A 12,212-nucleotide genomic window follows, 5' to 3' on the forward strand; every position below is an offset into this window, starting at 1 on the left:
CACCTTGCTGGCATGTGAAATGAGCGCAATTGTGTGGTAGTTTGAACACTCTTTGGCGTTGCCCTTCTTTGGAATTGGAATGTAAACTGACCTTTTCCAGTCTTGTGGCCACTGTTGAGTGTTCCAGATTTGTTGGCATATTGAATGCAGCACTTTAACAGCATCATCTTTTAGGATTTTAAATAGCTCGGCTGGAATACTGTCATCTCCGCTAGCTTTGTTGTTACTAATGCTTCCTAAGGCCCACTTGACTTCACTCTCGAGGATGTCCGGCTCAAGTTCAGTGACCGCACTCTCATGGCTGGGGGAATTCTACTTTACCACTTTTCTTCTGGGTGCTGGCCTGCAGCTTCAAACCGATATTACCATAAGCTTCATACAGTTAAGTATATGTGCAGTATCTGAGCATAGAAGAGTCCCTCATAGAATAGTAGGGTTGGAAGGGGCCTACAAGGCCATCGAGTCCAACCCCCTGCTCAATGCAGGAATCCAAGTCAAAGCATCCCTGACAAGTGGCTGTCCAGCTTCATCTTGAATGCCTCCAGCGTGGGAGAGCCCACCACCTCCCTAGGTAATTGGTTCCATTGTCATATTTCTCTAACAGTCAGGACGTTTTTCCTGATGTTCAGCCGGAATCTGGCTTCCTGTAACTTGAGCCCATTATTCCATGCCCTGCATTCTGGGATGATCAAGAAGAGATCCTGGCCTTCCTCTCTGTGACAACCTTTCAAGTATCCTATCTCCCCTCAGTCTTCTCAAGGCTAAACATGCCCAGTTCTTTCAGTCTCTTCTCATAGGGCTTTGTTTCCAATCCCCTGATCATCTTGAGAAGGCTCAATGGACCTGTTTTTCCCATCCCTCTGCTAGCATGAGTGCAGAGCTGCAACAAGAGCAAGGGGCATTGCAGGAGTGTGAGATCTGTGCATCCTACTCCATTTCTGCCCCCTACCCTGCCAGTTTCTGCACCATGTACAAGTAACCTGCATGCCACATGGAAAGTGGGCTGGATGGGGATACGGGAAGCATGCGCAGATCTCCCATTCCCTGTACTGTCTCTTAAACTCTCTTAAAGAGAGCCAGCATGGTGCAGTGGCTAGAGTGCTGGACTGGGAGTCGGGAGATCCGAGTTCTAGTCCCCACTCGGCCATGGAAGCTCACTGGGTGACTTTGGGCCAGTCACATACTCTCAGCCCAACCTACCTCACAGGGTTGTTGTTGTGAGGATAAAATGGAGGAGGAGGAGGATTATGTACGCCACCTTGAGTTCCTTGGAGGAAAAAAGGCGGGATATAAATGTAATAATTAATTAATTAAACTGCCTGTGCATGGACCTGTCCACTCATGTTGGCTGCAGGGATGGCAAAAACAAAGCTCTATTGAGTCCTGTGGGATTTTCTTCATGGGCAGACATTGTACTCGTGTTCAGCTGAGCTCCCTAAGACTTCAATACTCTTGCCTCACAATAGAATGGCTACTAAATATCTGCCTCCCTAGAATGTCCTTCTGCTCTACAGGGCCGGCCTTACCACTAGGAAGCATGAGGCAGCTGCCTCAGACGGCACATGCTGTGGAGGCAGGGAGTGGTGATGAGGTGTTGGAGGACAGAGCTGTGTGTGCCACGCATCACCTGCCTTGTGCTCTCAAAGCTATCCTGTTGCTGTCAGGTGTGGTAGAGGATGCTGTCCTGTCAATGTTGGAGTAAGATTTAACTGTTGTTTTGAGCTCCCCAGAGGAGAGGTAGGGTATAACTGCATAAATAAATACACTGCCGGTCCAGTTGCACTTCCGTATGTGGAATTGTGGGGGAGGGCATCTTATCTGCCTCATGGACAGCCCTGCTGCTCCAATATTTTAACTGATATTTTATTTTTTGTGTTTATTGAATTGTTATTCAGGATGAGATGGGCTAGAAAATGAGATAATTACATTTATGTTTTATTTTACACATTTATTGATTAGCCAACATGATACATGTATGTTCAATATGGTAAATGGGAGGGTGGGGGCATTCTAAGCCATTTTTGTTTGCAAACACCCTTCTCCTTTCCATCTAGAAACCGCTGAAATCTTTGCTATCATCTGTGGCCCAAAGATTTCTTATAAAATATGAGGGCAGGAATCCTTCTGCTTGTTAAAAACTATCTTGTAGCACTGAAACGCATGTTAAATAAGTTGCACTTTGTTCCATAATCTGCCATGTTAAATCAAGGACAGATTCTATGCCATATGCATTTTTTCTCTATTCTATTTCCCCCCTTCATTATAGTCCTTTCTCTTCCCAACTGCTTAGAAGGGAAGCACTACAGAAACTGTGGTATATACAGAATCAGATCCATCAACAGATAGCACAAGCCCACTAGTTGTGTCTGTTTGATTGATGGATTGATTGATTGATTGCATTTTTATATCACCCAATAGTCGAGTCACAACAATTATCCAGGTATTCAGGAACAGGGGATAAGTATATATGAAGATGTTTATGTATCTTGATCTGAAACAGGGCTGGGGAACCTGTGGCCTGCCAGATGTTGGACTATATTTCCCATCATCCTTGACCATTGGCCATGGTGGCTGGGGCTGATGGGAGTTGGAGTCCACCTCCCAGAGGGACACAGGTTCCACAGCCCTGATTTAAAATGTGGGCTCAGAGAACTCAATTTTAAAGACATATTTCTTAAATAAGAGGGGGGAAGGAATAAGATGGATACATGAATCTTAATGTGATTGTTTGATAAAATAAGTAAATTGGGACAGCTAAGGACTGATCCTCTTTCCAAGAAAGTATGCATAGCTTTGCAATTCTGACTATTCAAAATGTTTAAAATGTATACACATCTAAGAAAACATCAAATTTTAAAAATTAGAGTGGAAATCTGGTGTATAGAAGGGGAAATACTGCACAGAAGGTCTAGGACCTGCTTTCTGTAGCTCTGAGCCTGATAACTACGCTGAAACCCCTTTCAGATGAATCAAGAGGTGCCATGGTCATATTCATATTTCATATCCACACTCTGCTAATCTGCATAAATAAATATCTTCTGCCTTCCTGGGGGTCTCTAATTTGCAGCCTGCATTTGTTTGTACAGGAGACAAAGACCATGACCCCCAATCCGTCCTGGAAGCATAGGGTTGTATCCAATGTTAGTCCTACTTAAAGTAGACCTACTGAAATGAATGGGACTCAGGTAAGACTGGTACAACCCATACTAAGGCTGCAGCATGAGCAGAAAGGCCAGTTACAAATTGAAAGAGGTGGGCATCCAAGTCACTCATTTAGGCCTCACGTCAGAAAACCATGTATATACTTCTTAAGTACCTGCTTACCTTCTGATCTAAAAAGTTCTGCTTTCTTGAATCTTGCCACTAAAAGAGGATCAACTCAGTCCCCTTTTGCCCACTGCCATCCTCCCCTTGCCAGCAGTACTGCAGTAGTGGGGCCAGAACTGCTCTGAAGATCAACATTAAAGAAGTATTAAATATCAAATAAATTTTAAAAACCAGCAGTTCAGAAAACAGGATTGACTGTATTTCCCTCATTTTTCAGTGCAGTTTTCAACAATGATAAGAGATATTATTCTGGAGTAAAGGTAGGAAGATAACAATGGAGGCATAATGCATAATCCCATGTTTAGACAGAAAAAAGTCCTACAACTCCCAGCATTCCCCAGCATGCTGGGAGTTGTAGGACGTTTTTCTGTCTAAACATACATAGGATTGTTCCCTAAGAGTTACTGCAGTCTGGCATCACATAATGGGTGTTGTCTTTAACTCCCACATTACGCTTGCAGTGTTCAGTGCACGTGGCTGGGATAGGAAACTCTTAATTCCCAACTCAGGTTTTGGTTTATGCAAACATGAAAGAAACACATTGATTTTATAGATATTCTGTTTGGTTTAAAAGAGCAATAAGGATCCATTAATCACCCAGTGTTTCATCAATGGCAGAAACTTTACCAAAAGGCAACACAATCAAAGGGTGGGAAATTGGAGGGCAAGCAAACTATTCCTTCGGACAAGTCAGTGATGGCAGTGGTTGCATTTATACTGACAAAGAAAAATTACCATTCGCCTAAGGTCACAGCAGTTGGGAATAGCCAGGAGTTCCAATGCACGCACAGGCGGCTGGGGGAGAAACAGATGCTCCGCTCCATAAAATATCACCAAAAGCAACATTTTATCAAGTTTCTCTTTTGCAGTGTTGTTATTATTGAGTGTATTTTAGTTTTATCTGGGTGACAAAAAGCTAACTGGAGATTGAAAGAAGATGAAATATTATACTGAAGAAATGGAAGATAAAAAGAATGTATGAAGAGCCTTAGTAGGAATTTTCAGTCAACATTTTTATTATTGGAGAAAAGTGCTTTGGCAGTGAGTAGAAATTAAAGCAGACAGGAAACACTGGCAATGATTAATTCTCCTTTTGCACTAAGGCTTCTACCCTATACACATTTATATAGGAGTAAATCCCATTGAACACAGTAGGACTTACTTCCAAGTAAACATACATAGGATTGTATTGCACATCTTCAGGAGAGATAACTAAGCATTTCCAGTTTATATAATACCTACATAAATACACACATTTCATTACTTAGCTTATAATATTAGTTTATAATCCTATGACTAAACCATGTGATGACTTCAACACATTCTTAAACTTTGTCCTTCTCGTTCTGCTCTTTCCATTGTGATGGTCACATTTCTTGTGAGGTCAGAGATTACAGTCAGGTTGCTTGCAAATTATGCCCTGACAGAATGATGTTCCTGCAATAGCACCGTCCCACTCCATTTCCCCACCGCCACTATAGTTGTTAGAATTCTGCTCCGCCCATTGCAGTAGTGGTATACACAGGATTCCAAATGGCCATCTGCATTTAAAAAACAAAACTGGAAACCAATCAAACTCAAAACAAGTCCAGGCAAAGCCAGCATTCTGAGCGGGAAAGATTTCCACCACAAGTGGAAAAATGTTGACAACAAGTCAAATGTTAATTAGGACAAGTATCACATGTGATTGTGTCTGCCTCATTCACAGATGGTGATGATGCCTAACAAAAGCCTTGGATGTTGACACTCTTATGTCCTTTATATAGCAAATGTATATTATAAAGGGAACTACCATCTATAGGTAGAGATGTACAGATTTGTAAAATATGCTTTGTCTGCGTTTTGTGGATTGTCAGGGGCCTTTCATTCCATTGTCCGCTCATTGATCGAATCAGATTCATTCCAATTGCCTGAAATTACACAAATTCTCATTTGCACAAATTCACACTTGTGAAAATGCGCAAATCCCCCCAAAATGTGCATTTTCATGCTTTAGCCTATGGGTGGAATGCACATTTTCAGTCAGTGTTTTTTTATTTTACGTATTTTTCTACAACTAAATTTGTGTAAAATTGCGGAAAGTAAAAAAAAAAAAACAGTCCGCCAGTCCACGGCATCCATGCAACTCAGGAAAAGCTGGTCCACTGCGGAATCTGCAGGTCTGATTCATAGAAATTTGAACTCATTTGAGTCTGTTGCAGATTTCTCCAACATCCGTACCTATAGGTCAGCCTGCCCTGCCTGTGGTGCCTTTCAGATGTTGGACTGCAACTCCCATCATTCTCAGCTAGCATGGAGGGTACAAGATTTGGGAAGGCTGACCTATAGTCTCTCGATCCTACCAGGATGGTGCTACTGCAATCGTTTCCTATTTCTGGGCTTTCCACAGGCAGTTGGCCACGTTCTGCATGACCAGAACGCTAGACTAGACGGACCTTTGGTCTGATTGAGCATGGTTCTACTTATATTCTTATGAGAGGACTTTCCCCATTGCTATTTTGTGCAGTACAGACAGGGTAAATTATTCCAGCTTGGGATCAGAGATGGTTGCTCTCCCTTTCTAATTCCTTAATTGCCTCCTTGCTCCTACACCTAGAAACTATCCAGCATTTGTTTTCCATCTGCTGCCATCACTTGCCCTAAAACCAGCCAAATCCCTAGTTTCTCTTTTTATTGTCCCTCATTATTTCTTCTGACTTCAGGCATTATGATCATATACAAATCTAGAGCTCTCATTATTTACCTTGCCACATGCCCTGATATTTATTGTGACACCATTACTTATGTATAACTACAATGCATGTATATTGGCTATTTTAAATGTTTGTTGTTTTAAGTAATTCTATTTTATTTTTATTTTATTTTTTAAATTTTACTGTGTGAACTGCCTTTGGGAGGCTTTGCCTCAAAAGATGACATAGAAATATTTAGAATAAAGAAATATCAATACTTTATATCACAGCTTGAGGAAAACAGCAGAAGGGGGGAAGAGTGCTCCCACTCTAGCAGAAGAAATAAGAAGAGTAGTTCCAAATGTATACTAAAATAATGTGTAACTACTGAAATATAACACAAATAAGAATAGAATAATAAATATGTATATTATATATACGTGGTAATCCTTTTAATTGACAAAAGCAAATATCACACGTCATCTGTGGCCTGGATATATCTACTAATAGTAAAAATGTGACAACATCTTGCAAAAAGACCCACACATAGAAGTTCATTTCCACATGTGCTGCAGAAGGAACTGCTCAGCAAAATCCAGGCCAGCTAGTCTACTTCATATGGTCTTATGCTAGCCTTCCCTAACCTTGTGCCCTCCAGATGTGTTAGATTTCAACTGCTACCATCCCCATTGATCATGCTGGCTGGGGATGGTAGGAACTGTAGTCCAACCTATCTGGAGGGCATCTGGTTGGGGAAGAACATAAGCACAAATAAGCTGGTCTTAAGAACATAAGCAGAGCCATGCTGGATCAGACCAGGGGTCCATCTAGTCCAATTTTCTGTTCACACAGTGGCCAACTAGCTGCGTATGGGAAACCCTCAAGCAGGACATGAGTGCAACAGCACCTTCTTGCTATGTCTTAGTCATGAGCAGAGAAACAATTTTAAGAGGATCCTAGAGGCAAACAAAGGAGTGGAAAATTGGGCTCTTTGGCAAGTGATGTTGGTGACAGGCTACTTTAGAAGATGGGCTGGAATGCTAACCTACTACCTAATCACCATCATCACCATTGTTTGTTTGTTCCCTGCTCTTTGACTATCATCCCCAGAACAGCTTATAACATATAAACCTATGAAACATGACTTTTGCTGACTCAGACCATTGATCCATCCAGCCCAGAACTCTCTCTGACTAGCAGCAGCTAGTCCCTGGTCTCCAGCCTTTTTCTTATCCCCTGCTAAGGTACCCTTCTAAGTGGAGATGCCAGGGACTGAATCTGGGACAGTCTGCATGCAAAGCATGTGCTCTACCACTGAACTAGCGACCCTCCCCTTCATGGTCCTCTCAGGTGGTGGTGCAAGAAAACTATTTGCTGAACATGGATTTACATCATTTTTAGGGGCTGCAGATTTTGTTTGGCATCCTACTCTATTCTAAGAGAGTTTCACTGAATACATCTTCATGCATCTGCTGAAGTGGACAGCGTCAGTGAAAACGTATGCTAGAATAAATGTATTATTCTAAGGCAGGGACAGGCAACCAGGTACCCTTCAATGTTTTGGACTACAACTCCCATCAGCCCCAGCCAGAATGGCCAATGGTCAGGCATTATGGGAAGTGTAGTCCAAAACATGTGCAGGGCACCATGTTGCCTACATCTGGTCTAAGGTGTCACAAGCCTCTTTGCTTTTTTCACTGAATGCAGTAGCATTTACTGGCTACTCCAAAGTAACTGTACTTAGAATAACCCTAATTCATTGCTCCTCTTATAGAAGTCTCTTTTAAAAATTAAATATGCCAGTTCTTATCAATTTCTTCTAGCAGTTTGAGGTTTTCAGTGGTGTGAAACCTACAAGTGTTGTAAAAAACCCTTTACGGTCTCAAACTTTGTTTTTCAGTAGCAGCCTAGAACACAATAAGGTCTCATCTTTGGGCTGTGGTAGAGGAAAACAATTAAAACCTTATTTACTAAATAACATATACAAATTATTTGGTCCCAGTTCTAGAGACACTAGAACATCACAGTTGGCTGTACACAAATGTAACTTCCCATCAAAAGTGCAGATCCCCTATCCAGGGGTAAGTGGGAATGCATTCAGTTCCTAATGCACAAAAAAGGAATTGTACACACGGTCCAGACGCTGGCTGAGATGTTCTAGCATCAACAGAATGTGAATGACTCTGTGTGTGTGTGTGTGCGTGTGTGTGTATGTCTGGGTCTGGAAGGGGGGGAGGGAGAGATGGTGTTTGCTCTGTGACCATGCATGCTTTGTTCCCTTTTGTGTGCCTGTGTCTCATGTGTGTACACACATTTAGCAACCTAAACCTATCCAAGTTTATTCAGAAGAATCACTGTGTTCAATGGGGCTTACTCCCAGGTAAGTGTGCAGTGTTTGAGGGTATTTTCCTGTGTCTTTTTTGCACTGTGTAATTTTTTATTTAATGCTTATTACTACTTTTACCACCATGACAGCTATTGTAGAGAATGCAATTCCTATTTTTTAACACAAATTCCATGTTTTCAATACATTTAACAAAATGTAAAAGAAAATTTGAGAACCATTAACAGATATTCAGATGTTCCGGTTTAGAAAACTACTTTGTGTTTGACTTTAGTTATTTCAGAAGAAAATAGGCAACTACTTATGGACTTTTGTGTTATCACAAAACACGGTGCTGCCTGGAACAAAAAGATTTGAACACAACTAGAATGTTGCTGTTGAGTTCCTTTCTTTCTCATATTCATTTTACTTTGGCAGTACTTTCTGAACCACTGCTGTATTTTCTGTTTCTAAGATTTATTTTATTGCTAAAGCAAATATTCCTATTAGATTGGGAAATAAAAGCAAGTGATTAAACTATAGGTTTATCCAAAATCAGAACCTTAGGGTACATTCCATGCACACTTACTGAGGAGCGTGATGTAAATGAGACTTAAGAAGAGTCCTGCTGGATCAGAACAAAGGCCTATTAGTCCAGCGTCCTGTTTCAGGCAATGGCCAACCAGTTACTTCTAGGAAGCCCACAAGCAGGATGTGAAAGGTTGTATCCAATGTTAGTCTAACTTAAGTCCCATTTATCTCAATGGGTCAGTCCTAAGTAGAACTAACATTGGATACAACTGGAGGACAATAGCTTTCTCCCAATTCTGACTTACTTCTGAGTAAACATGTTACATTAATTTTTGTTAAGTGATGTTAAGAATTCCGTTTTAAGAAATGAATTCCTCCTTGCTTTTATTCTCCTTTATTCTCACTGGTTTGCCTCCTGTAAGTTTCAGCAGCAGATATGGGGACAAAACAATGGTTTGGTGTTTGGGGGTTTAGATTCCATCTCTGCCATGCACTTAAGTTCGGAGTCTTGGGCAAGTCATTTTATCTCCCTGCAATCCAGCACTCTGTTTGCAACAGTGGCTACCAGCTGCATACTCCTAGGAAGCTCACAAACAAGGTAGCGGGGCAGCGGTTGTCCCCAGCACTTGGAGCAAGAGAAGGGGGCTACACTGTGTGCATGAGGTATCTGCTCTGCATGATAAAAGTGCTTCTTCACACGGGGCACAGTTAAAACTATGGAATTTGCTACCAGGAGACATAGTGATGCCCACCAATTTGCATGGCTTTAAAAGGGGGTTAGACAAATTCCTGGAGAAGGCTGCCAATGGCTACTAGTCCTGATGGCTATATGCCACCTCCAGTACCAGAGGCAGTATGTCTGTGTACACCAATTGCTGGGGAACATGGGCGGGAGGGTGCTATTGCACTCATGTCCTGCCTTGTGAGTTTCCCGTCGGCAGCTGGTTGGCCGCTGCGTGAACAGACTGTTGGACTAGATGGACCCGGGGTCTGATCCAGCATGGCTCTTCTTAAGTAGGTTATTTCGTAGACTCCTAGAGTTGGAAGGCGCCATTTAGACTATCGACTCCAGCCCCTTGCTCAATGCAGGAATCCAGTTTAAGGCATCGAAGCACCAATTTCTTGCTGTCTGGGAGTAAACACACAGTCTGCATTGTGTTGTGATCTGAAATCTACTTTCGCACGGTGCAGAAAAGTGAACCGGTGGACATTCTCCACGCGTAGAGGAGATCGTGCCAGCCAGAACGTGGACCGATCGAGGCAGAGTTCCCGGTGCAGAACCCTTGGGCAACTGCGGGTGAACACACACACCAGACAGTCACGTCTGCACGGTTTAGTTCTGCTCGAAAAGCGTGCAGCAGAGCTGTACACGCACAGGCCACCACACCTGTACAGGGGTTTCACCTCGTACGGCTGGAATCGCTCACTGGAGGTGGGCTTGCTGGGCCTTGCAAGCCGTCGCCACCGCCGGGCCTTCTTCGGCGAGCGCGCGGCTCCTGCCTTCTGCCCTCTCCCGGATCACGCCCCCTTTTCCCTTCTCTCCCGCCCGTTTCCTCTCCCTGCCTGAAATCCCTGCCCATAGCGACGAAAGGAAAACAACATCACAACACTGCAGCCGGAGGGGGCCAACCGCCGGGATTTCTTCCGAGAAATCAAAAGGAAGGCAGGAGGGAGGCGAGGCGCCAGGCGGGAGAGAGGGCCGGCTTATTTCGCTCGAAGCGGGGAAGGGGAAGCGCGGGAGCCGAGCGGGGACCACAGCACAAGCCTCGGGGGCGGGTCGTGTTAGGGCCCCAGTCCCCCGGGTGGAGGGGGTGGGATGCCTGAGGTGGCATCTCGACCAGGACACGGACGGGCTGGGGTGAGGGGCGGCACTCCCCCCCCCCAGCTGGCAGAAATTCCGCGAGTGTGGCCCACCTGATGGCGGGAGATGCCGTGACGGGCTGGCTAACTGCATTTGCCGAACGCCTCGGCGTGTTATTCAGCTGAATGTTCGATTCAGTTATTCTTATTCAACTCGGCGTGTTATTCAACTGAAGGCGCCGCACCTTTGTTTGGGCGACAAAAGGTGGAGGCAGCCCGCAGTGTTGGATAAGGGAGGGCGGAGAAAGCAGCTGAGTGTTGGGAGCAGGCTCATGAGGTGATGGCGAGATAAAAAGTGAGGTTGCTTAGCAGAGACACGAGGCTTTTCCTGCTGTCTCTTTTGCATGCTTACAGGGCAGAGCTCGCCCAAGATATTTTGCTGCTTGAGGGGAAGGACAAGATGGCGCCCCCGCTACCCCGGCCCCAGCCCCAGCCACAGAAGCCAACTGGGTTGGCAGTTGAATCTTACTTCAACACTGAGGACGGAACAGCTTCTTCTATTTATTTGTTACTTTTATATCCCGTCTTTTCCTCCCAAGGAGCCCAAGGCGACAGGTATGATCCTGTCAATCTTATCCTCACAACAGCCCAGTGAGGTAGGTTAGGCTGAGAGTCAGGGACTGGCCCTTGACCTGAGGGCAGCAGGCTAGCCTAGGGGCACCCAGGACAGGCTACATGGCATAAACTGGTCTCTCCTCTGACAGAGGGGAACAGCCAGCAGCTCTGGAGGAATAGCTGAGGAGGCTGCTGCTTCTGCCCTCCATCTGCTGCCTGAGGCAGTCGCATCACGCTGCCTAATGGTAGGGCGCCCCTGGTAATGCTAAACTTGCAGGGGTGGGCAACTTGGGGCCCTCCAGATGTTTTGGCCTACAATCCCCATTGGCCCTAGCCAGCATTGCCAATGGTGAGGGATGATGGGTAGGCCAAAACACCTGGAGGACCACAAGTTGCTAATTCCTGCAGAAAAAGGTGAGGAGTGGGGAGAAGTAAAAAAAAAAAAAAGAGGTAACTGCTAGCACAGGGGCCTTACATAACAGCCACAGTTTTGGACCAAGGTAGTATTGTGGGATTCCTGCTCTACCCCATGGCTATTAAGCTGTGAGGTGCCACAGGCTTCTTATTCTGTCCCCCAGGCTGTTCAACATCTATATGAAGCTGAATCCTGACAAGACGGAAGCTCTGTGGATTGGTGGTTCCCAAGTCCGGGAATTGGGTAAGCGACCTGTCCTGGATGGGGTTGCACTCCCCCTGAAGGAGTGGGCGCATAGCTTGGGACTACTCCTAGATCCATCCCTGTCACTGGAGCCCCAGGTGGACTCCATGGCCTGGAGTACTTGGGGCCAGCTTCGGCTGATCCGCCAGCTATGGCCTTTCCTGGACAGGGATAACAGCCACAGTAGTTACATGCACCGGTAACTTCCTGAATAGACTACCGCAGTGCACTTTATGTGGGGCTTCCCTTGAAGATGACTTGGAAGTTGCAGGTAGTCCAAAATGCA

General features: G+C 44.7%; 1 protein-coding gene across 2 annotated transcripts in view; it reads left to right on the forward strand.

Moving 5' to 3' along the window:
* The first annotated feature begins 11,073 nt into the window (after window positions 1–11,073).
* LOC146357189 (uncharacterized) overlaps window positions 11,074–12,212 on the forward strand; it is a 48,837-nt gene continuing 47,698 nt past the window's right edge. The window contains exons 1-2 of one of the 2 annotated variants that reach the window (XM_084827081.1): window positions 11,074–11,268; window positions 11,847–11,926. In XM_084827081.1, the coding sequence (XP_084683207.1) occupies window positions 11,114–11,268; window positions 11,847–11,926 (235 nt within the window). In that variant the 5' untranslated portion in view covers window positions 11,074–11,113. The remainder of the gene's footprint in view (window positions 11,269–11,846; window positions 11,927–12,212) is intronic. The other variant, XR_014786621.1, reaches the window with a different exon arrangement.

The sequence above is a fragment of the Heloderma suspectum genome, chromosome 1, assembly GCF_057233095.1.
Source record: "Heloderma suspectum isolate Gila_16-S chromosome 1, 16-S_ref, whole genome shotgun sequence".
Lineage (NCBI taxonomy): Eukaryota > Metazoa > Chordata > Lepidosauria > Squamata > Helodermatidae > Heloderma > Heloderma suspectum.